The sequence below is a fragment of the Aricia agestis genome, chromosome 4 (assembly GCF_905147365.1).
Source record: "Aricia agestis chromosome 4, ilAriAges1.1, whole genome shotgun sequence".
Classification (NCBI taxonomy): domain Eukaryota; kingdom Metazoa; phylum Arthropoda; class Insecta; order Lepidoptera; family Lycaenidae; genus Aricia; species Aricia agestis.
The window spans coordinates 17,033,223-17,057,866 of NC_056409.1; the positions used below are offsets into that span (position 1 = coordinate 17,033,223).

At 35.5% G+C, this 24,644-nt stretch overlaps 1 protein-coding gene across 1 annotated transcript in view; it reads left to right on the forward strand.

The window, feature by feature from the left end:
* LOC121725827 (claspin-like) overlaps window positions 1-23,857 on the forward strand; it is a 37,623-nt gene extending 13,766 nt beyond the window's left edge. The window contains exons 13-21 of the mRNA XM_042112938.1: window positions 377-568; window positions 3,499-3,666; window positions 4,195-4,262; window positions 17,847-18,009; window positions 18,297-18,439; window positions 18,995-19,254; window positions 20,295-20,443; window positions 21,916-23,259; window positions 23,729-23,857. Coding sequence (XP_041968872.1) covers window positions 377-568; window positions 3,499-3,666; window positions 4,195-4,262; window positions 17,847-18,009; window positions 18,297-18,439; window positions 18,995-19,254; window positions 20,295-20,443; window positions 21,916-23,253 — 2,481 coding nt within the window. The 3' untranslated portion in view covers window positions 23,254-23,259; window positions 23,729-23,857. The remainder of the gene's footprint in view (window positions 1-376; window positions 569-3,498; window positions 3,667-4,194; window positions 4,263-17,846; window positions 18,010-18,296; window positions 18,440-18,994; window positions 19,255-20,294; window positions 20,444-21,915; window positions 23,260-23,728) is intronic.
* The last annotated feature ends 787 nt before the right edge of the window (window positions 23,858-24,644 follow it).

Genomic DNA, 24,644 nt, shown 5'->3' on the forward strand with positions numbered 1-24,644 from the left:
AACGCAACTTTTACTAACCCATATTACGTCTTAACTAAATTTTTATAAAGATATACCTACAGATATACCATAATACTTAGAAATGTAAATAAACTCATAGTTAACTCAAAATATAGGTCTACCAGGATCTGCTGACAAAAAGTGAGAAAAGAAATTGACTCTAGCAATACCCTTTTTTTCATATAGTCGCTGATTCTGTGTGTGATTGTGATACATATACAAATATAAAAATTTATTCAATGATCAAGGATATTTTTTGAAAATCTGCCATCTAAATTTGCCATCAGATCCTGGTAGACCTATAATAGATTTCACTTGGTTATACGACATACCAGTTGTTATACACATAATTATATTATTTCTATTTGTTTTTCAGCAAGAGAATGAAGAAGAAAAAACAAATACTACATTTAATAGGACAGCACTCATAAAAGCTAATCTAAATTCCAGTAAAACAGCTAGTAAAGATGAGAATAAAAACCAAATTGAGGCTGAAGCGAAGCCTCCTGCTGAACCCAAAACTACTAAGGATTTACCAAGCCCTAAAAAACAATTCTTGATATTAAAGGTAAGTAATAAATCTTCATCCAAACCATAAAGTTAATATACCTAGCGGAATAGAGAAACAAAGGCATGAGCAAGCGAGTATCAGTAACACTGCGTGGTAAAAAGAGACGTGTGATACATGACAGCAGAACTCTTTTTTTAACGTCCAGTCGGCAGTTATCGGGACGTTGAGAATTTAATATCATATAGTAGAGTAGGGGAGGGTGCTATTTTTGTAGTCACTCAAGCGTCATGGAGACCTAGTAGGTTTTGTACATTAGGCAAAGCTGATAAAAAAAAGAGTGTTTTTTTATTTTAGCAGTGGGTTCAGAAACTGCAGCCATTTTAAAGTTTTGAAAAAGAAAATATATTCAGAAAATTGCTTAATTAGGTAAATTATAAATATGTATATTTTATACTCGGCACGGCGAACCTTGGTCCCTATGACACTGACAGTTAATAACATTGTAATGGCGTCACTATTAAATTAGGATCATATTAGAGCGGTCTAAAAATGCCATTTATAAATTTTATGTAGCTTTATACCATTACAATGATATTCCGTTGGAACTTTGTAAATTGCATTTTTAGACACATCCAATATGATCCTAATTTAATGGTGACGCCATTACAATGTTATTAACTGTCAGTGTTATAGGGATCAAGGTTCGCCGCGCCGAGTATAGACAACAAGTAAATTATAAATATATTTTAGACTGCATCATTTAGTAAAATAAAATATCTGCGGAGCTTAGTTAAGAAAATATGAAGCTTTATTTTTTTATATTTTAAAATGTCCCTACAGGCTTACCTAACCTTTGAATCGTCAGTACTTTATATGGAAGCTTCTTTGGGGTATACTAAACATCCTTTATCTTAATCTGACAGATCTGACGCAATATTAAAAAAACTTTTTTTTTTTACCCACCACGTGAGAAATCTGATTTCTATACCATGATAACTAGACACATGTCGGAAGCCTATGCAAGTTTAATCTGACACGCTCGAGCTACTCCCGAAATCCCCTCTTCCCCTCCTCAACTAATAGAATTCATGTTCAATCATGCTTGTGTTAGTGACTAACACAAGCATGATTGAACATGAATTCTATCAAATCAAATCAAAAAGTCTCTGTGTAAAAATATGTGTACCTATACACTAACTGTTAGTGTACAGATGTAAACCAATTTCGGTTTCGTTTGACAGCTCGAGATTGTTGCTCTATTCCGCTAGGTATTAAATTAACTTTATGATCCATAAAGTTTAATATTATAAATGCCAAAGTGTTTCCGCCTGTTTCATGTTCACACTTCACTCCTATGTCACTGAATGACGCAGGATAGTTTTCTGTAATTTGCACTTCCCGCACGTCATACAAATTAGGTACAACCTGTGGGTACAACACTGACCTCCATTATACAAGTACACTGGACTTATGATACCCAACTGTTTTTTGTGCCTATTTGAAGCGGAATCAGTGCCCCCAATGCGGGGGAAGAGAACTAAATCCTGCAAATGGCCGCTTAATCGCTATTAGTTGTAGAAACAAGTATTAGTTCCAAGTACTCCTACTACTGCTATCAGCGCCAATATGGCGACTTTCAAACGTAATTTTTACGTCAGATTTAGTTCTCTTCCCCCGCATTCAGGGGCGCTGATTTCACTTCAAATAGGCACAAAAAATAGCTGTCATTTCAAAGGGTCATTATCATAAGTCCAGCGTACTTGTTTATTGGAGGTCAGTGGGGTACAAAAATAAGGTCGGGTAAAGCGTTACTAAAACTGCACAGGAAGTAGTCTCTTATTTTACTTTTTTATGGAAGAAGAAAAGCAATTGAGGGTGACGGCACAGAATATATATTAGTAGTACCAACAGAAGTCTCACTAGCGAAACCCGTTTAAAGAAATAACGACTCATGTTACGATACTATTAAGTTCAAATTCCGACCGCGCAGTCCTACATGTCCGCTCTCTGTCTATCGCATAACTCGTACCTTTTCTGACGAAATCAAGGTTTTCGCCTTTTAGAAAACAAAATATTGTTTTTTATTTACTATTGGTATGAATAGCAAACCTTTTTATAGTAATATAAAATTTTAGTAACCCAACCTATATTTTATAGTAGTTTTATATATTCGATTATAGTCCAGGAAACTTTTACAATTTAAACATAGTAACTTGTGTTTATTTCTGTGTAGTTTGTGCGTTTCTTTGTATGAAATTGGTTTATTTGCTATGTTTGTATAGTTTTTATCTACTTTTTATATTTAAATACCTTATTCAAATACATATTTCATTGGCCTTTCTTAATTATTCATTTTTATAAGATTTATAAGGATTTTGTCACAGCGGTTAAATCAGTATCATGAATAAAATTCCTCTATGATCAGTAAACAGTAAATACGCGACGAAAAATCTTGCGCGTGCGTCACCGCTCGCTTGTGAGTCCGTACTGATTGGCCACCCGCGGGTGGTACTTACAGTTCGATACCTATTCTCGCAAGTGGGACAGGCCTGGTGACGGTTGTGATGACCAACAGACGGACTGTGATTGTTTAACAAATTTATTTTTGGCCCATTTAGTCTAAACCACTCTTTCGTCCTTTTCATACTTTCCTGTTACAGGTTAGCCGGCGCTGGCTACACGGCGACAAAAATATGGTCATGCACTATTAGAGAAGTTTATACATAGGCAGATAGCGGACCTACTTTAGTCGAGTTATGTCAAGACTAGTCAACAAATCACGCTTAACAATAAATCGACTTGACCCGACAAAAAGCAAAAAGGCGTTTCGCCAGGTTTACCCTGATTAGCCTACTTGTCTAGGAATCAATTTCTCTAATGGTACAAGCACGTTTATACGTACTGGCTTTCATTTCATACATTTTATAACCCGAAGGTTTTTATGTACAGAGTTTATTCCTATTTAAAATACTTCAATCTTATTTCAGCAAAGCTACCACGGCTCGCTGTTATCTCGCGGGCAGGGCGCGCTTGCGCGGCTGGCGGCGCTGGCAACACCGCTCGCCGCCGACGCTGACGCGCCCCGCCCCAAGCCCACCGCCGGGCCCGGCAATTTCGTTTTCGCCACACTTTCGCAACCCGATACAGAGCCTAAGGTATATTTCTCATTATTCATTATTATTGTTTTTTTAATTAAGAACGCAGTATGTTCAATTTGTGCTTATGAATTTTATGAGAAGTATGCTGCACAATTTATGCTTCGTTCATAATCAGTTGTATATTCATAAATAGTTTTAAATTATGCAAATACTACTCTATAACGTAGGTGGCTGTCCCCTAACTACGGAACCATACTTAAGCCGTGTCCTACATACTCTAGATCAGGGGTTCCCAACCTTTTCTTGGTAAGGGACCACTTTAATATTTTTCTCGTTAATAGCGACCACCATATAGGAAATAAAAACTCAATAGGAAATTACAAAAAAGGAAACGTTGGCATTTTAGTATTAATTTGATTTCTGAACTTGCATCTTCACGAGGTCTGAGGTTGGCTATACTTACTAGAATTAAATTTAAAATGAGTCATGGACCATATATTAGTTTCTGCGGACCACTGGTTGGAAACCAGTACTCTAGATAAATTCATAATTTATATTAGTTGTATAATGTTTATTATTTTCTAGGTGACGAAACGAAAAGCCGAAACTAAAGCGGATACCCCGAGATTACTAAAGAAAATGAAAACGGATGAGACTCAGAAATTGTTGAAAAATAGTTTATTTGATCATTTTACAACATGACGATAATATTATTAAATGATAGGAAAGTAATTTTATATAATTTATATTTCTTTGTTACATAAAACTTGTATTATAATAGGTTATTTCTTAATTCTTTTGTTTTATGAGACTAGGACAGCTTTTTTACAAAACTTGTCAAGAAAAGTAGATTAAAGTCCTCGAATTAATTGAATTTTCTGTGGAAATAGACGCATCAAAATTCAAGTAAGTATATCATCATTTTTACTGTTGACTAAGTGCAGTGCACCTAATGGCCCATATTCACTTTGATTAGTAATAAGTGCAAGTGATTAGGGCAGGTGATTAGTGATTAGGAGAAAGGTGAAAGTCAGTTTTGCCTTTTTTTACTCTTTCAAGGAGATCTGAGATCTCACTAAATTGATATATTTTATGTTAAAAACTAAAATGTATGTAATAAGGATATAATGTTAAGCAGACTGAATATTCTAGGATATAATAATATATAATTTGTAAAAACCAAATTATTTTCTTAAATGTAAATAAAAAATATAATGGCATATATATATAATATGTTTTCTTTAACCAACCCAACATCTAAAAGATAATTTTAAGGGAGTGACTGATACTGTTTGTACCTATAATAGTAGGGGAGGGGAAGGTGCTATTTGTGTAGTCACTAGTGTTGGTAAAAATAGCATTAGCAATAATAATTAATTGTTAAGTGCCTATTAGCAATAATTAAATTAATCGTACTTGCTAAAAATACGATTGCTAATATTATCGTGCGCAGCAACAGTCTGCGATCATGATAAAAATCACGTGCGTGCTGTTTCGCACCGCGATGCTAACTGTTAATGAATTGGTATTTTTCACTCGATGCGAAATAATACACGACGCGAGCGGTGCGATGCGAACCGATAATTCACGATGCCGCGTTTTTAGCAAATAGCAAAGCAATAATACTTAGCATGCTGTGACATCAAAATTAGCATGTCAATGAAATTAATAGAAAATAGCATTAATTCCCATTACTAGTAGTCACTCGAGCGTCATGGAGACCTAGTAGGTTTTTTAAATGAGGTAAAACTGATAAGAAAAATAATAAGAGCATTTTTTTATTTTAGCGGTGGGTTCAGAAACTGCAGCCATTTTAAAGTTTTGAAAAAGAAAATACATTCAGAAAATTGCTTATTTAGGTAAATCATAAATATATTTTAGACAACAAGGACTAAATCATTTAGTTTGTTTAATGCAAAATAAAATATCTGCGAAGCTTAGTTAGGAAAATATGAAGCTATATTTTTTATATTTTAAAATATCCCTACAGGCTTACTTAACCTTTGAATCGTCAGTGCTTTATATGGAAGCTTGTCCCGAAATCCCCTCTACCCCTCCCCAACTATACGGCGCTCTTCAGACGACGGGGCGGGGCGGGCCGGCCAGCCGCGGTGCGCGCCGGTCAGCCGCAGCCCGCAGTGCGCGCCGGGCACCTGCATCTCGGTCTTTTTGCCCGCCGTAAACACAGTAAACACTTTAACTGTGACCTAAGGCTGCGTTTCCACTAGAGAGGTGTTGCGAGTAATTTGTTTTTGAGAACCAATAGAATCGCTTCATTGACGTGGCTCAGCGCAGCGGTTCTATTGGATCTTAAAAATACATTCCTCGCAAGTCGCAACACATCTCTGGTGGAAACGCAGCCTTATGAGCATAATCCTACTACCAAACTACTACAAATATGTTTTGGCGCGTGGATGATTAAAACTGACACCAACTAACACCGCCGCGCCATCTTCAAAATATCAATTATTGTCAAGAAAGTGAAGAAATTAAAAAATGGCAACATCTTAGTATGACACTACGATGTTGCCATTTTTTAATTTCTTCACTTTCTTGACAGACTATATTTCACATGATTCCTAACAATATCATAAAATATACTTAAATCATTCAAATATTGAATTGAATGTGGCTGAATTGTGAAACCGTTGGTATCATTTTGATTGACCGCCGCGCCGTTGGGAGTCCACGAAATCCATCATACGCTACTCATGAAATTGCTATCCACGCGCCAAAACATCCCTGTGGATCTGAAATATAAAATATTTAGTATAATTACTTTGCTCTATGTTATGATAGTATTAAACATTGACATAAGAATCCAATTTATAACAAAAATCAGTGACTTATTATGAGTTACCTAAGTACTTTAACTTTGACAGGATCAGAAAATTGAATGATGTTGGAAGATTCATCATATTTAAAATGTCTACACTAAAGTCTTTTCACTTTTCACTTTCAATACCTAGGTTACCGTATTTTATTTTGCCTTGGGTATTGTGATTTTTCTCGCTACACGGTCACCACTCACCAGCACGGATTAGCTCCGTGGTCACCAGAGTGTCGCAGGCCGCAGCACACTCCTTGCGAGTTGCGACCACGTTGCGACTTGCGAGTTGCGACACATTTGCCTACGTGCTACGGCCGTAGACGCATTTACAGTGGGCCAGGTGGGCATGTTACACTGCCGTTTGCCTATCCCAGAATGGTCCTCCAGGCTCCAGGATTAACCACCACTACCTACCTCAAAAATTTTGCGCATAGAAGACTTGGCTTCACTGAGGACCATAATTTTGCAATAATTTGTCATCATTTATATGGCAATACTTTTAAGTTGGCTAGGTTGTAAGAACTGATAACAAGTACATCCGGTTCTTCCGCCAAAGCCGAAGCCCGAATTTACCCGAAAGTGTATTCGCATCTCACTCAGTCGCAAAATTTTTGCAGAAACGTATCTCGCTCTAACTTATGGGATTCCCGTCTCCCGCCTCCTTCACACCGCTTTCGTGTGCCGACTGCCGAGCCGAGCTGCGTTCAATCGATGCTTTTTTTCTAAATAGTCGAAGCGGGGACGTTGAGTTGCGTGGTTAATTTCTAGTCAATTAAAAATTATAAAACTTACAAATAGGGCCTAAATTTTTGCTTTCTAAAATGGCAAGTGAAAGCAAAGAAATTGGTGAAATTGTGAGGAAATGCAAGATTTTGTTGCTGGACATCGAGGGAACGACGACTTCGATCAGCTTTGTTAAGGTAGGTCTTAATCATTCACCGGCCGGTGTTTTTGCTTCAACATGTGATAGTTTCACTATCATTTGCTGCTGCTTTTTTCCCTTTTTGTTTTAAAATTTTACTCGAAAAATCGCAAAACATGAACTCCTTTGTTGTAAAGAGAACATGTTATTTGCGTGAATTGCAACATGGTGGACGAAATCAAAATGGATCTTTTGAATTTGTACCTGTAAAATTTTGTTGCACGTGTAATTTTAAGCTAATATAGGACTGTCCCTGCTCTTTATTATTACTTTACATTCTATTTATAACATAAAAAACGATAAATTAAAGTTAAATAAGTATTGAATACATGATTATCTATACTTCGCTGAGTTATTGGTAAATCTAGGTAGAAAATTAAGTTGCAAGCCTTCTTGAGCATTACATTGATTTTCGTAAATCATTCATGTAATGATTACTTTAGAATAATTCGTTACCTACTAACAAAATATAACGTCTACCGGCGCAAACAGCTGTTCGGCGCAGCTGGCTGATAAAAAATATGGAACGGTACACACATCAAGGTTATGAGAGGCCATCTTTGTCGCACGCGCTTTGATGATCCGTGTGTTTGAGCGAGATGCACAATCGGCGCGACATAAAAGTTATCAACTGTGATTATAAATTGAACTGGGGCCAATGCCTTCACTTATTCTTTTATATCAAGTTGTGATTTAATTTGTTTACTTAATTTTGCTTACAGATCATTCTGTATAAATCGGTTCATAAATTATTACAGTATATTTCTACAGTAGAAAACCAAACTTGGTACTCCAGTTTTTTTTAATAATACATATTATTATGACATTTTTGAGTCAAGTTAAAATTAACATTCCTTGGTACCTGACTGCTCTAAAAGTAGGATTGCTAGGATGCCAGAGTGGTAGCTGACTAGCTGTACACATGACAGCAATAGCTGGTTTGGTCAGATATTTGGTTAAGAAAACTTAACCCATTCATTGCCACCAATGCACCATTTGTGTTTAGCGAGCTGACTTTCTCATGCCACAAATACACCATATGCGTTGAGGTACCTTTGATTTTTTTCTGGTTTTTCTTTATAATGGCAATATTTGAATCTTTGACCTCATTGGCTGCTGGAGATATGTGGTGATTCACTGTATGACACTGTCGGTTTTTGCCCTGGACCTTCAGTCTTTTGACAAAGAAAAAAATGTTAGCCCAAATACTGCTTGATTTCAATTCAAGATATTTTGAGTTTAATGAGAAGTTTTTGACAAAGGACCTAAGGGTAAGCATAACATTTAGTTACATTAATTTTGTAACCTTTAAGCGGTCGCGCGACGTCGAATCGACTCCCCTCAATACATTTTCGTTGATATTATCGATATTTCTCGTTGAATCTGTATCATTCTCTCAGTAGCTTTTCATAATTTATCTATCTACCAAATAAATAGCTTACACTTACTCTCCGCACCCCCTTTGCAACAAGGAGCTCAATTGTTTTGGTCTCGGAGCCGGCGTCGAAAAGACTCCGTGCGCCTCTCTTCTAATTTTATGTTGTTTTCTTATTATTGAAGCAAATTCTATTATTTATAAAACTAAGTCGTCGTTGACCGATAACATCAAGTGTTATTGCTAGATGAAGAAAAAAATTGGAACTAGGATAAGAAAATTCAGATCACTTTTTCTGCTCCTGTTCACACAAGATAAGCTGCTTTGGGTCACCGGATTTTATAACTAAATTTTTACTAAAAATACATTTAATTTTCTGGGTGAGTTGATTACTTTTAAAAAGAGTAAGTAATAATTAAATTTATGAAATAATAAATAATATTAAATGAAGTGTTTTGTTTCCTAAATTTACCTACGATGTCTTTTAGGTTACGCGCGACCACTGCCGTTACAAAATAGCGCGCGCCCGCTTAAAGGTTAAATAAAATTACCACCACGCAAATGGTGCGTTCATCGGCGTGATAGTAGGAATTTTGTTGGATGGTTTCATGCATGACGCAAAACTACTATGTTAAAATGAGTAAATTTTAACATCCATTCGTTGTTTTTATAATTGATACAAAATTTTTTACTAGCTGACCAGCTGTATTTTTAAATATTGAAGAAAAAAATTTATAATATTTTAAATAAGGATTTGAATAACCACGGGTAGCTTGATAAGCAGTTAAACGTATGTAGAAAAAAACCTACCTGTATTTAAAAATTATTCAGCTTCCCACCATGTTGCATAACATAGTTCAATAAAAACAAAAGCCAACACAAATGGTGCGTTGAATGGCACTTGTTATCCCATTTGTCTCACCAGCGAAACCAACGCAATGGGCATTGTCCAAAAAAAATCACATGTACTTTTTATATTTTTTTTTCGTTAAAAAAGGGTATTTTAAGAATATAAATTAAATCATTTTGAAATTCATTGGCTAGTTTTTTCTGAATAAATTTTTAAAGTTTCGCTCTGACGTCATCATCGGCCGCCAATTGACCTCTGCATATGTTTTAAATTTCCTTTCAATCTTATTTATAATGGCTGGTTCGTCAAATGCATCATGATGTGAAAGCTGATACGAGAAGCTTACCAAAAGTTCGAAACGTAATGTTGGTCGAATTTATTGCTAATTTAACGCCATTGAAGGTCAAACAAAGGTTAAACGTATTTGTTCTAAAATATAAGTAACTAATGGGTATTTTTTTCGTTTATATACAGAAAAACGATCACAGATCTTATTCTTCAAAATGTTTTTGTAATGAGCAAAATTAAAAAAAAATGGACAATCCCCATTGGTGCATATATCATATTTAGACAGGTTTTTGTTATTTATTGCATTATTTTATTATTAAAATATGTTAAATAATGTATTTTAAGTCAGAAAAAACAAAAATATCAAGTGGCACACTGGTGATGTTACGGGTGGGTTGGTGGCATTGAATGGGTTAAGTTTTGCCAACTAAAAAATATTTAAAATATTTTAATTTGTCTGGGCATATTAAAATATTTACATTTTTAGTTGGCAAAACCAAAAATCAAATTCAGTTTCATCAAAGTCATATTCTAAAAGATAAATTAGCCACCCTCTGGACTTTCTCCATAATTAAAAATTCTACACTTGAATAGATGAAAAATCCAAAACTTTAAATGCATGTACCTGGAACATTAGTTTTTTTAAGTTGTGCCCTTTTTAATACTAAGGGTTTGATATTATGTTCATTCCAAAAGTATCCTCCTCGCTCCATACCACCTATCATCTTAGTCGGCCCAGTCGTTAAGTGTGAGGATTTAACAGACAGACACACTTGCATTTATAATAATGTTAGGATGTCAAAAGTATAACATTTTATGACTATTGTGTATGAGCTAGAAGAATCACCGCCGCTGTGGTCCAGTGGTTTAAAGCGTGAATTTTGACTTGGAGGTCATGGGTTCGAATCACGCGTTGGAAACTTGTTATTCCAAGTTTGGTTGGGATAATGCAGGCTAATCACCTGATTGTCTGACAAGTAAGATGATCCATGCGTCGGATGAGCATGTAAAAAATTGGTCCTGCGCCTGATATCTTTTCAGTTGTGTCGGTCGTTCGTGCCACTGGGTTATCAGAGTAAAAGGAATAGAGAGTGCTCTATACATATACAAAGTATCTTAAAGAGACTAGTAAAAAATGCAAGTCTTTTGTTTTTTTTTCTTTTAAGTACCATTATTACTGTATATTATTTCCTGGTAGGAGACTATTGTCTATTTAGAGTTTTTTTAATCTCTTTAATACCTCAATGGCAAAAGCGTAAGGACAACTCTCATCAAAACCCTCAGGTAAAATAATAGTTTATGATTTTACTTTTGAAAGAGAAGTTGGTATCTGGCACTTATAGTTTGGCATCAAGGTGCCATGATACCTACAAATAGTTTTCTTGACCTCTAAGGACCCCTCTGAGGTCAAATATGCAAACGTTTTTTTTTCGTCACAACTCTTGGGCAGGCAGGTAAATCGATACTAGTACCGGTCTGGGTAATGCTTAATGCATATTTTACGGGCTTCATACTTTCGATTGGTATAGAATTTTTCTATTTACCAAACCAGAGAAATGTAAAAATAACATTTTAATTGTTTTATTTATTCTGGACTGAAATTTTTTAGGCAACCCACTTGCAATAAATTTATTGACATACGTAATTAAATATAATCACAATTAGTCATAGATCCTCCAAGGGTCGCAGTGACATCAGGGCTACTTGACCTGCCTTCAGCACAAAAAAAAAATACTGTTCAGTTTTCATCCATTAACCAGCTCGGTAAAGGTCCTTCTATGGTGGGATCCTAAGCCATCGCGGAATGCGGAACTTCATTTCTAGACGTTAAGAAAAAGGCAGGTAGCCTGGTAGCCGAGGTCATAATAATTATTCTCTGAAGTTGTCAAGGTCATGTCATAGTAATTTTTACTATGGTCATTGGTCATGTTGTTCGTTTAATATAATTTAATGACTGTCGGTTGAGTAGTTTGGGGCTGGAAAGAGCGTCTTTAATCTAAAAAATATAATTTTTAAGTTAAATTATAATAAAGAAAATTATTATAATTTGACTTCAATGTGTTTAGTGTAGATTTTTCCTCAGGTTCCAAAGTATGTTCCATAGTTCCAAAATATTTTCAGTTTAGCGCAGATTACTTTACATTAATGCTTTACGTCAATGCGATTTTCCCTCATAATATTATGGTCGTAATCTACGATGGTAGGTAGTAGAGGAGGAATCAAACGCGAAATTAACCGAATTTTTTCTAGTTACGACTAAATAAACTGTCTGGAAAAGTACGTAAACCGAGTCGTGTACTACAGCCGTAGTCGGACTATCCGGTTTGGGTGCCGTCGCCCAAGTTCGTTCACCCACTTGCCGCATCGCAGACGACAGTTTCACCGGTCTAGCTTTACACGTTATGCTAAATAATTCCAATATACATGCCTAGGTATACTGTGTAGCTAGTAGCTATTTATAGCACGTTTATATCAAACAAATGAAGTACTTTAATTAACGGTTTCATTAATTCTAAATACTTCTGACAACTTGAAATTAGGCGCCCCATAAAGTACACTTGTATTGCAGAATCGTAATTAGCGATACCTAATTTTTTTTATTACTATAATTAGGGTCGTCTATGGGCCAGTCGCCCATATACTTTCTCATTTACAAAATTTTGTCGCGTAAGTACCAAGAAGCGATACCTAATTAAAGAGCATTCGACTGTCGATAACGAAACAAAACTCTGGGAGGTTTTCACTTTCTCCGTCAAATCTGGATTTGTGTAATAACTACGACAGTATATTATAAGTTTATGGTAATAACCATAAACTTATAATGCATAAGTTTATGGTAATAACTATGTATGTATAATATTACGTATCTAAGACTTATTTACAACTAGCTGTTGCCCGCGACTTCGTCCGCGTGGACTTCAGTTTATAGCGCGCGATGTCAACAAAATTGGTGTCAAAAGCTTTTATAAGAAAACCCTGGTACCCCTTAAATCAACACAGCTGTGCAGTGTGCACACAATAAGTATTTCATTTTTTTATATTAAACTTTATATTTTATGCCAAATTTTAAAGCATAATTAGCCCCCCAATTACACAACTTTACCCATAAACTATTTATCATTGATAGGTTTTAGGTTACGTCACTATTCACTGCACAGATAAAGTACTGAGTTATTTAATAACGTAGAATAGATATAACAATCGAAAAAAATCGAAACTTGAATGTAAGATGATACCACCTCTTATAGAAAGACTTTTGAGCAAGCGTCAGCGCGATGTAGAAGACGCACGGCGCCATCTATTATGAATTTTTGGAACTAACTTAATTTGAACAAATTTACGCATTTTCACCCCCTTACAACGCTTTTTTCCAGTAAAAAAGTAGCCTATGTCCTTTCTCAGGCTTTAGACTATCTGTATACAAAATTTAATTACAATCGGTTCGGTAGTTTTGGCGTTTGGCGTGAAAGCGAGACTGACAGACAGACAGACAGACAGAGATACTTTCGCATTTATAATATTAGTATAGATTATGTGCACACTGAACAGCTGTTTTTGTGTATTTTGATTAATTAAGGGCCGCGCTACACCGGAATGGCAGCGGCGAGGCGAGCACTTTCAGCGCTGCCATTCCGGTGTAGCGCGGCCCTAAGGGGTACCACTTACCAGGGTTTTAAAAAGTTTTTAAATTTGACACAAATTTTGACGGACGAAGTCGCGGGCAACAGCTAGTTATGAATAAAAACAATATACATATAATAAAGTAGGTATGATTAGTTCTGTTACAATGAAGTAAAAAATAAAACGCCATCTGTTTTCATATATTAGAATTAAAATGTTGATTGCATTGACATATTTTCTGGATGGAATATAGGCCAACACGGTACACTCGAACTCCTTTATTTTAGAGCGCCTCAGTGTTGTCAACTTGTCACATATATTAGAAATGCAGGAGTTCTATAAGATAAGATAGATTGATTATTATTATACCAAGTGATAATATTATTAAACATAATATTCTAACGTATTAAAAACTATAGACAAAAACATAATAAGTATGATTAGTTCTATGTTACAATGAAGTAAAAAATAAAACGCCATCTGTTGAATCGTATTAGAACTAAAATGTTCATTGCATCGATATATTTCTGGATTTTTTATAATATTATACATAAAATATATTTAAGATTTTTGAAATATTATTATGATACATATTATATAATATTTAATACACATCCAAGACCCAGGAACATTGAAAACTTTTTGTTCCGCCTGCGGGACTCGAACCCAGGACCCCCGGGATGAGCGCTGACCACGCGCGTTACGGAGCCATCGGCAATAAAAACGACATCTACTGTCACGTGTAAGAACTACAATGCGAATTAATTTTCATCGATATTTTCATGGAAATAAGATATTTTCCGACATCAAAATGTAGCCTATGTCCTTTCTCAGGCTCTAGAATAACTGTGTACAAAATTTCATTGCAATCGGTTCAGTAGTTTTGGCGTGAAAGCGAGACAGACAGACAGACAGACAGACAGAGATACTTTCGCATTTATAATATTAGTATGGACTACGAAAAAGGTCTTTTTGAGATTTAATTCTATTGAGATTCTTGGTTGATTTGAAAAAAATTGAGTACCGCGGGGTCGCCCTCATCCAGATTGCTTATCGCGACTCGCGAGTATGCGAGAATGCAGAAGTGAAGGTCGCCTTCGTTTCTGTTCATCATCTATTCGGGCTAGGACTTTTTTTTACGACACGACTACAATATATTAGGGTTAGTCCGGATAGGAGATCTATTTTAATCATTATTAATAGCTGGGGTTCTGACTACTTAATACACTAGGTGAGGGGCTCCCAAACTCTTAAATCTCACTTTCAAGTTTCGTATTTTGTTGCGGTATCCTAATTCCTAGCTAGCAAACCAAAAGCAATTGCATTTCATGAGAATAACCTTTTGTAATAACTAGTCAAGAATCCTACTTAGTTAACGGGACGATCAGAGATCGAAGATACGTAAATGTGGCATTAAAATAGTAAAATTGGGGCGCGGTTTGAGCTTTGGAAACCTACGCACTCGTGCATACTGCATAGTACTGTAGCTGCAGATCGATGTTAGTGCCCATCTACATTGGGATAAACACATGGCGCGCCGAGCTAGCGTTTAAAGTGATTCGGCGGGCTTAAATATAGATTGTGTGCCGATAATTGATATACGATAACAGTATAGCGCTGGTATCACTGGCTTCAAATTAACGACTCCGTGGTCCAGTGGTTTAGAGCGCGGCTCTTGGTTCCCGCGTTGGAAACATGTTATTTCCAAGTTTGGTTAGGACAATGCAGGCTGATCACCTGATTGTCTGACAAGTAAGATGATCCATGCGTCGGATGGGCATGTAAAAAGTCGGCCCTGCGCCTGATCTCTCGCCAGTCGTGTAGGTCTTCAGTCCCACTGGGTTTATGAAAGTAAAGGAATAGAGAGTGCTCTTGTGTACTGCGCACACACTTGGCCACTATAAAATTACTCCTGCGTAACTGGCCTGGTTTCAATGAAACCGGCCACCGTCACCGAAACCAGTGTGGGAGTTATTTATTTATTTATATTTAATTTTTTTTATTATAATACATTTTATTTTAATACATATATTATTATAATTATTTTATGTATTATAATAATATATGTATTATAAATTACTTACAGATCTGGGTTCTTTCATTATAATATATTATGTATTATGTATATAATATTATATTAATACGTGAACCAAAAGCTTTGTATCCCTTTTGACGAAAAATGGGTAAACGTAGCTTAGGTGAATGATATTTTGCACAGTTATAGTTTGTATGGTGAAGAAGTGCATCAAGCTAATATTATTTTTAAATTATGCTTTTATCATACATTTTTTTAACAAATAAAACATTACACACACTACAACACACACACTAGGAAAATGACAGATTTTTGAGGAGTGCATCAAGGCTCAAGCTAATATTATTTTTAAATTATGCTTTTATCATACATTTTTTTAACAAATAAAACATTACACACACTACAACACACACACTAGGAAAATGACAGATTTTTGATTATTATAATACATATATTATTCAGATGCTGGATTCAGCACTGTTTACCTAATTGTATCTGGGGGCACGGCAGTGCCCCCGCCAAGTCGATCAAAAAAGCGGCACGGCCGTACCATCCTTTTCTCGAACCAATTCAGGCTGTTTTTGACCCCCTATAACTTCATTGTGGATAAACCAACAAGCCTGAAAGTTTAAGAACTGTAACTTGTTAAAGTTTCTTAATTTTGTCACTGACTGACTGACTGACCGATCACCAAAAGTCTAAGGCACTTCTAGCAGACATAGAACCTTCAAATTTAGAATATAATTAGTGTTTAGTGTCTAAATCAAAGAAAAATTCAAATATTAAAAAAATTCTGTCCAGTTTTCTAGATACACTAACTTCGTAAATAACTTTGTAATCCCATATAAATGTATAGGATTACAAAGTTACATTTGCGTTTATGAATCATTGTACCCGTACCATCAACATCTCCGGTTTATCGTCGGTAGAGAGATATCTAGCTAGTGTTTAGTGTTTTAATTAAGGGAAAACCTAATAAACATTTCATAATTACTGTCCAGTTTTCTTCTTCTTTCTCTAACTTCGTGAATAACTTTGTAATCCCATATACAATATGTATAAGATTACAAAGTTACATTAATTGCAATTTATGAATCATTGTGCCGGTACCATCGATATTTCTGTACGTATATTCGAAGGAGTAATAGTTGTAGATAGGTATCTATATATATGAAGCACTAGCTTTTGCCCGCGGCTTCGCTCGCGTGGAATTCAAAAATCGCGTAAAATAGGAATATTCTTGTAAACCTCCTTTGGAAACCTGACGTTTTTCCAAGACCAAAAGTAGCCTATGTTACTCTTCATCCTTTCAAATAAGTCTACGTCAAAATTGAAGTCGATTGGTTGCTTCGCTAGGCCGTGAAGGAAGGACAATCAAACAAACAAACACACTTTCGCATTTATAATAATATTAGTATAGATATTGGATAGTCATGAAAGGCAAGTAGTATAGTAATACTGTATATATAATGAGTATATTGTTAGTTTTATTTGTTTCTTATAAAAATCGTTATTGATATTTATAGAAGTAAAAGCTACAGTAAAAGGTACCAAAAAGGAGAAAAGTAGGACTCTACAAAACAAAAAGAAGTGAGATCCCATCAAAAACATCCTGTAAAAAAACCAAGTCTCGCAACTCAGTTCTTACACCGTAAAAATTTATGAGATCCATACAATACCAAGTCGGTTATTTTATTCAGTCCCTACCTAGGGGACCTTCTGTCTCAAGTTATGACGTAAGTTATTATCAAATCAATATTAAAAATCTTTTACGTTTTAAATAAATAGATCGACTTGGACATCGCATGAAAACACAATGTATCTTACAATTTATACATAATAATTTTTATAAGTAATAGATTGTTTAGTCTATTGCGCTCCATGCGATTGATGCAGGCCCGTTATTGTAGTGCTGTGTGATACTGTATAGTGTTATACTAAACAATCTAATCATGCGATGTCCAAGTCGATCTATTTATTTAAAACGTAAAAGATTTTTAATATTGATTTGATAATAACTTCGTAATAACTTGAAAATTAACAGACAATAAGAATTATCATATCCTTACCAAATTACCAATATTATAAATGCAAAAGTTTAAGTCTGCCTATGTTTGGTAGCCCTTTCTCATGATTTAGTTGAAATCCGGATTTACTTTGAGAGACGAAAAAGGATATTTTTGTTGTGGATAAATGTACGGTTATCACGCACGATAAACGAATTTCGGTGCAACGGAGTTGCGGCGGTCGTCTACTACGATAGACATTTTTCTATAGACTTCAATACTTCAAAGTTAAAGTTTTTTGTTGCTTTGTTTCACAGGATAAGCTGTTTCCCTACGCCGAGGAGAATGTGAAGAAGTTTTTGGAGAATCAATGGGATAATGACGACGTCAAAGAAGCCGTTAATGCTTTGAGAAAGTTAGCCATTGAAGACAAAGAAAAGAGTGTAGATGGAGTTGTCGATATCCCTGGGGAGGTGAGCTAAAGTATCTGTTTTATATTTTTTAAGAAAAATGCATCTAATGCTATTTTGTCCGCCCCTAAGTATTCCCTAGCAGTCATGTGTTATGTGTACTTTAAGACGAACACGTTTTAAAAACACCTTTTAACAACCTTAAGACCTTATGCTTCATGTTAGTGTAAATGGGCTGAATTTTTCTTGGTTCTTTGTATAAATGATTTTTGCGAGTACATCGAAAAAATGCATGACTATTACTTTCTGATACTAGTTTACTTGATATGCATATTATCTTATAATTTCAGGACGCGTCCAAGGACGAACAAATTGAAGGTCTCGTGAACAATGTGAAGTGGCAGATGTCCTCGGACCGTAAGGCGGGACCTTTGAAAGAACTACAGGGACTCATCTGGAAGCAGGGGTATGACAGTGGCGACATAAAGGGACAGTAAGTTGTTTTACTATTCGCCTGGGAGGGGTGCATATTAATAGCTGGCTAGTCAATGCTTATGTAAAGTTTACATAGTTTGAGACATTATATTTTATAAGTACTTATCTATAATTTTTTACACATTAGTGTGGGGGCGATATTTCAAGTGTAAACATAAACCATTTTTGTGATAATTTTTAATGAGAGTAATTAGAAATTGAAAATTATTCGAAAATGGCGTGACAGTTAAACGAATATGTGCCGAATTTGCATGTTCCACTATTCGCAGGGTTTAAGGACTCGTATACAAAACTGCAATTTTACGCCCAATCGCAAACATCGGCGAATTTTTAAAATTTTTATCGTGACATTGGAATGTTTTTGCCGTGAATATTTGCAAAGTGATTCGAATTTGCAGTTATGTGTGGGAAATTGATTCAGATTTTTTTTCTCAGCATATTAATCCTTCGATCGTGGATTCTTGAAATCTATTGTTATTCTATCGTGTCTCGCTCACCGGTGAGCTTATGGGGCTTGACGGGTTAATATTAATATAAATTATATAAATTTCAGTGTCTTCGATGACGTGTCGTCGGCTCTTGAACAATGGCAATCGGTGGACGATCAGAAAGTGTACATCTACTCCTCTGGCTCCGTCCAAGCACAAAAACTTCTATTCGGTCAATCTCTTGCTGGTGACCTGCTCAAATATATCGACGGTCATTTCGACACTGCCGTTGGTGGAAAGCAAGAGAGTACCAGCTACACTGCCATCGTAGAGAAAATCGGATGCAGCCCCGGCGACATTTTATTCCTCACTGATATTCTGAAAGGTGTGTAATGAAGAATTCCTAACTCATTTCCTCTCACACTAACGGCCAGACTTAGAGCGATTAAATATATTTTTTGTTACCCTATTCTATCCCACTGCTGGGCAAAGACTTCCCCCAGGTCAGAGTCTCACTCTAGCGCCAGTTTACAAAATGTTAGAAGATCTTGTGTCAAAACCTTGATTTAAATTATTCATTAAATTTCTTTCCGGTTCTGGGGACACGGGTACTGACGGGCTAGGGTGTCAGGGTGTTACCTTAAAAACCTGCTGCTTTGCTCCCAGGGTCCTTCTGGGCGTGTGTTACCTTGAGTATCCACTGTGCCACGCCAAGCCAAGTTAAAGTAAAAAGTAACAAACATAAATGTAATTTTTAAACGTTAGTGCAATCTATAGGAAATAAAGAATTTATTTTTATTATTTATTTTAATTAGACACCGGATTATATGCACGATCACAGTGCCGAAATATATACGAAAAATGGCCGAAATATGCACAATCAAAAGTCACTTAATATTAAAATATTATTATTTTTTAAGAGTTTTCCGACGGTGCCGTTAATAAAAGCGCCAATTTTTAAAATTTCATCAAATCCAGTATTTTTCATTTCTTTTACAGCACCAATAATAATTTTCTACCAACATTTTCCGATTGCAATCTTAATGCACAAAGTTTATTAATCGTTAGCTACTTTATTCAAATTTTTTACTAATGTTGCCAACTATAAAGAAAAAATTTGATTCTAGAAAGATATTGTACCTTTTGGGTGTAAAGTTTTCAAAGTTCCTGGGTCATGGATTGTATTAAAAATGTGTATCAAGGTCCTGGGTCATGGATGTGATAAAAATCTTAAATATATGTATAGTATAAAAGTATTAAATATATTTCCGTTGTCTGGTACCCGTAACACAAGTCCTTCAGGTAATTAGCACGGGGCCAGACTGACGTGGTGTGAAGCGTCCATAGATTATTATTATTATTACATATAACATATTATTATTATACTTTAACAAGATACATAATTTGAGTTGCTGAAATTTTCAGAAGCGGAAGCGGCGCGTAGTGCCGGGCTTCACGCGGCGCTGGTGAGCCGCGAGGGCAACGCCGCTCTGCCCGACGACGCCGGCAGCTACCCCGTCATCAACTCCCTGTCCGAGCTCTCCGTCTCCAACAAGCGCAAGACGGACCCACAGGTGCCACGATGATCGATGTTGCCCGTTACCTCCTATTATGCATGCATATATTTATCTGTATTGACCCGGAGAAGGTTAGTAATTGTAGACTAGTCTTGGGTGTATGTGGTTGTTGTAAGGTGGATTGGTTGTTGCTTTTATGCTATTGATATATTGATTTTTATTTATAACACACCATGTGGAACTCTTATCCCAGATTATAAGAGCGCAAAAACTTACAAACATAATATACTTTTTATGCCTTGTACTAAAAATCGTTGGACAGTGGATAGGCTTTACAATATTTTGTCCTTGTTTATATTTATATGTAATCGGATAATGTGTTAAGCACATTATCCCATGAAACAGACAAGAACAAATATTTGGTACATTGTATATCTTACGCATTCTTTAAGTATTTTTATATGACTTACTGGGGTAAAAGTTTTACCAATACTTGACATTTAAATGCTAGTTTCTACTAATATTAAAATTACTAAAGTTAGAAACAATGTAACTTAATGCCTAAATTAATTTTGTTTATTTATACATCGGAAAACAAATCTAGCACTGCAATCTACTCTACAGAGGCTGCAATGTCTTTTCTATTAAATTGTAAATATGTATGTAAGTATAGATAATATTATACAAGGTGTAATAAAACTTAGTGATAAAACTGTAGGGTGTGTAATATGTATGGAATATGGATCCCTTATATGTAGATAGAGTTCCCTGTGACAGTGGCAGTGCTTTATGACGTTGCGCTTTATGTGGTAAATTTATGACGCTGGGGCGCTTGGCCATACAAATCATAAAAAAAGTTGCTCTTACAGCGCTGCTATTTTCACATTGAATTCTATAGAATCTAAAGAACGGGGAACCGTACGGCGTACACACCCTAAAGTGTTATCACTTAGTTTTGTTACACTCTGCGTAACGTTCGCTCTCATTCGGCGGCTCACTGTCGGTTTGGTGTGAACACGGCCTAATAGTTTGTAATAAGTTTGTTTATAATAAATCAAAATATAATATGATAACAGAAAATAAAACCTTTTTATATTTAGTTCTTGTTTGCTTTGCATTATAACCCCTTATTATTTTTCAAACATATTGATTTAGTTATTGCTTAAATATCATTTATACAAAAATAATAATCTGCAAAGTTAATATTAACAGGACCGACATGTATTGATATAAAGGTCCTATAAATAAAATAGAAAAAAAAGTTAATATTTCACAATTGCATGCTCTAAAGTCCAAATGAATGAAATCTTTCAAATATACATATTTTCCAATATACACAATATTATTCATAAAAAAATTGTAACAGATAAAAACAGACTAGTGATCCGTCGCACAATACTATTATTATTTTAACAAAAATTAAACAATCATAAAAAATAATATTTTGAGCTTTGTTTAAATTGAGCACTAAAGTTCTATACTTAGTATATTATTTGATAAACCTTTAAAATGTTTTATTTATCTTTAAGGAAGCTGAGCAACCGGCTAAAATTGCTAAGACTGATGCTACCGAAGATTTAACTGTACCTACTGAGACTGAAAAAGCTGGTGAATCTGAAAAAATGGAAGTCGAAGAAAAATCAGAATCCCCCGAGAATGAGACTGAACCACAAATCACAGATAAAGTTAAAGAAATAACAGTAATAGAAGAAGTTACCGATGCAAAAGACGCTGAGGCTGTCACCGACATTGAACCAATAATTACTGAAGTAAACGAGGATGAGAATGTCAAAGAAAAAGAAGTGGAGAAGATGGAAACTGATACTGTAGAAACAACTGAAACGGTCGCGGTTGAGGACTCTAAAATTACAGAAACAACTGACAATAATCCCACAGAAGAAATAAAAACACCAGAAGAGGTAAAAGCGAATGAAGTGCCAAATGAAACTAAGACTGAAAGTTCTATCGCTGAAGAAACTCCTCCTATAGTTATTACCGAAATAAAGGACGACAAAGAGCCTTCGTGCGAAGTGGCTGATGTCATTAAAGGAATGGAACCTATAGTCGAGGAGCCAGCAATGAACGAGGATATCGAAGAGTTACAAAATGTGGGAGATGTTCTTGAAAAAGAATGCGATGAAATATTATCCAAAGTTCAAGATGTGACAAACTTGGACAATATTTCTGTGAAGCCATTACTGCAACCAATTGTAGAAGAATCTATGGAAACAGAGAATACAGATTCGAATGACATTGTAGACAGAATATTAGACGGGGAATTAGAGCTCGAATTAAAACAATGCGCGGAAGAGGCACAAGCGTCAGAAGTTAAAGAGAGTACAAAAAATGAAGACACAATTTCTGCCAATACAGAAGTCAATGACAATAAAGAAACCAATACAACATCTGTCACAGAGGAAACTAAAGTAGAAAATGGTGTGCCTGAAAAGGAAGAAGTTGTGAATGGCTCAAGTTCAGTTATCTCAAATGAAAATGGTGTTAGTGACACAGCAGAAAGCCATAGCGATGACAGTGACAATAAAACGCCACCTGAAGACAAACCCGAAACATCTGCAGAGGCAAAGGATGCGTCGGAACCAGAAGAAGGACATGTAAATGGTAAAGTAATAAATGGAGCTATGGAGACGAAGCAAAATGGTGACTCTGGCAGTGATGAAGAATTAAAATCGAGGTTATCAGTAGAAAATGGCAAAGAAGTAGTTAATGGTTCTAATGGTGACTCTGTAGCCGTCGAAAATGGCGTGTCAGACAAAAAGGTCGAGGCCGAAGTGACAGAAATAAAAGTTAAAACGGTTCCCACAGATGAACCAAGTACCGAACTAATAGAGCAGCCCACTGAAGCATAAAAATTGGTAAGCTAATAAAATATATTATGCTATTATTATTTTCGTATATCTTTTTGAAGCTAAGGAAATAAAAAATACACGCCAAGTACTCTGAGGTCGTTGCTCTACTACATTGCAAACTATTTGAATAATTTACAAAGAAAAATACTTACGGAAACTTTCATTGAAACGGAAATCCTTGAACCATGACTGAATCATTGTTCAAAGACATGACTGAATCATTCAAGGATTTGCGTTTTGAGTAATTGCCTGAGCCGATCATGATGACAGGCGTTTCTTAAAGTCAAGAATCAAGATCTCATTACTTTTTTTAGACTTTAATAAATATAGAAATCAAATGAAGTAGAAAATAATAATTTTGTACTAACAATATCAATATTGAAAGTAGAACAATTACTGTTTTTGATAATTAAGTACATGATATAATTTATAATGTAAAGGTTCCTTAGATTATATGATGTCTTTTACTTTTCAGGGAGAAAGAACATCACTAGTAGTCATCAGGTTGGCACCATCATTAGAATGACAAGACTGAGGCTAATTTCATGCTTTTGTCGACTTTTCCCAGTATATGTATTGAGAATTTACTATCTACCATGCGGTGAAGCTTTTTGTACATTGTCTATTGTCTATTGGTTTAATTAAGCAATATTTTAATATTAAAAAGGAAAGCTACAAAATGATGTATTCATAATTATAGTTAACTGTATGTGTCCTGTTTTACAAGTTCACAAGCGCCTCTGAAATTTTTATAACCATGACCAGAATTTTACCAATGGTTACACACTGTCGCTATTATATCATCAGTTCGTACGCGCTTGTGAACTTGCAAAACTATTTTATTACGATAGTTTAATTACTCGTAAGGCCATGTCTACCGTTTCTAGTTTACTGTAATCTGGGCCCGTACCACGAAACGGTTTTGAGACTCAAATCGTACGAGAATGTTGCGTCCTACTCTAAGACACGTGAAATGACGTTGTTAGAGCAGGACGTGGCACTTTCGTCCGATTGTTTGAGTCTCAAAACGGTTTCGTAGTAGGATTACTGGGTTGACGATCATTGAATGTATGTTGATTTTTTATATAGTTAGGAACTTAAGTAACTAACCCTAGTGTCTAGTTCTAGAGTAGAAAAGCCATTAACCAGATATCTGGATTCGCCAACCCACAACTGAGTCAAGGCTAGCGCGCACGAGCGACAAAATGGTATCTGTCCTTGTCCTATGTGTTTAAAATCTATCAGAACGCAAATAATTGACGAATAGGATAATTTAGTCTCCTGTGCGCGCTCTGCTTTACGCGACATTTATCTGAGACTAAGACTTACTCTTAAATCCTATTTTTACAAACTCTTGTTTGTCTTGCATTTTTAACCAGTTCAGGGAAAAT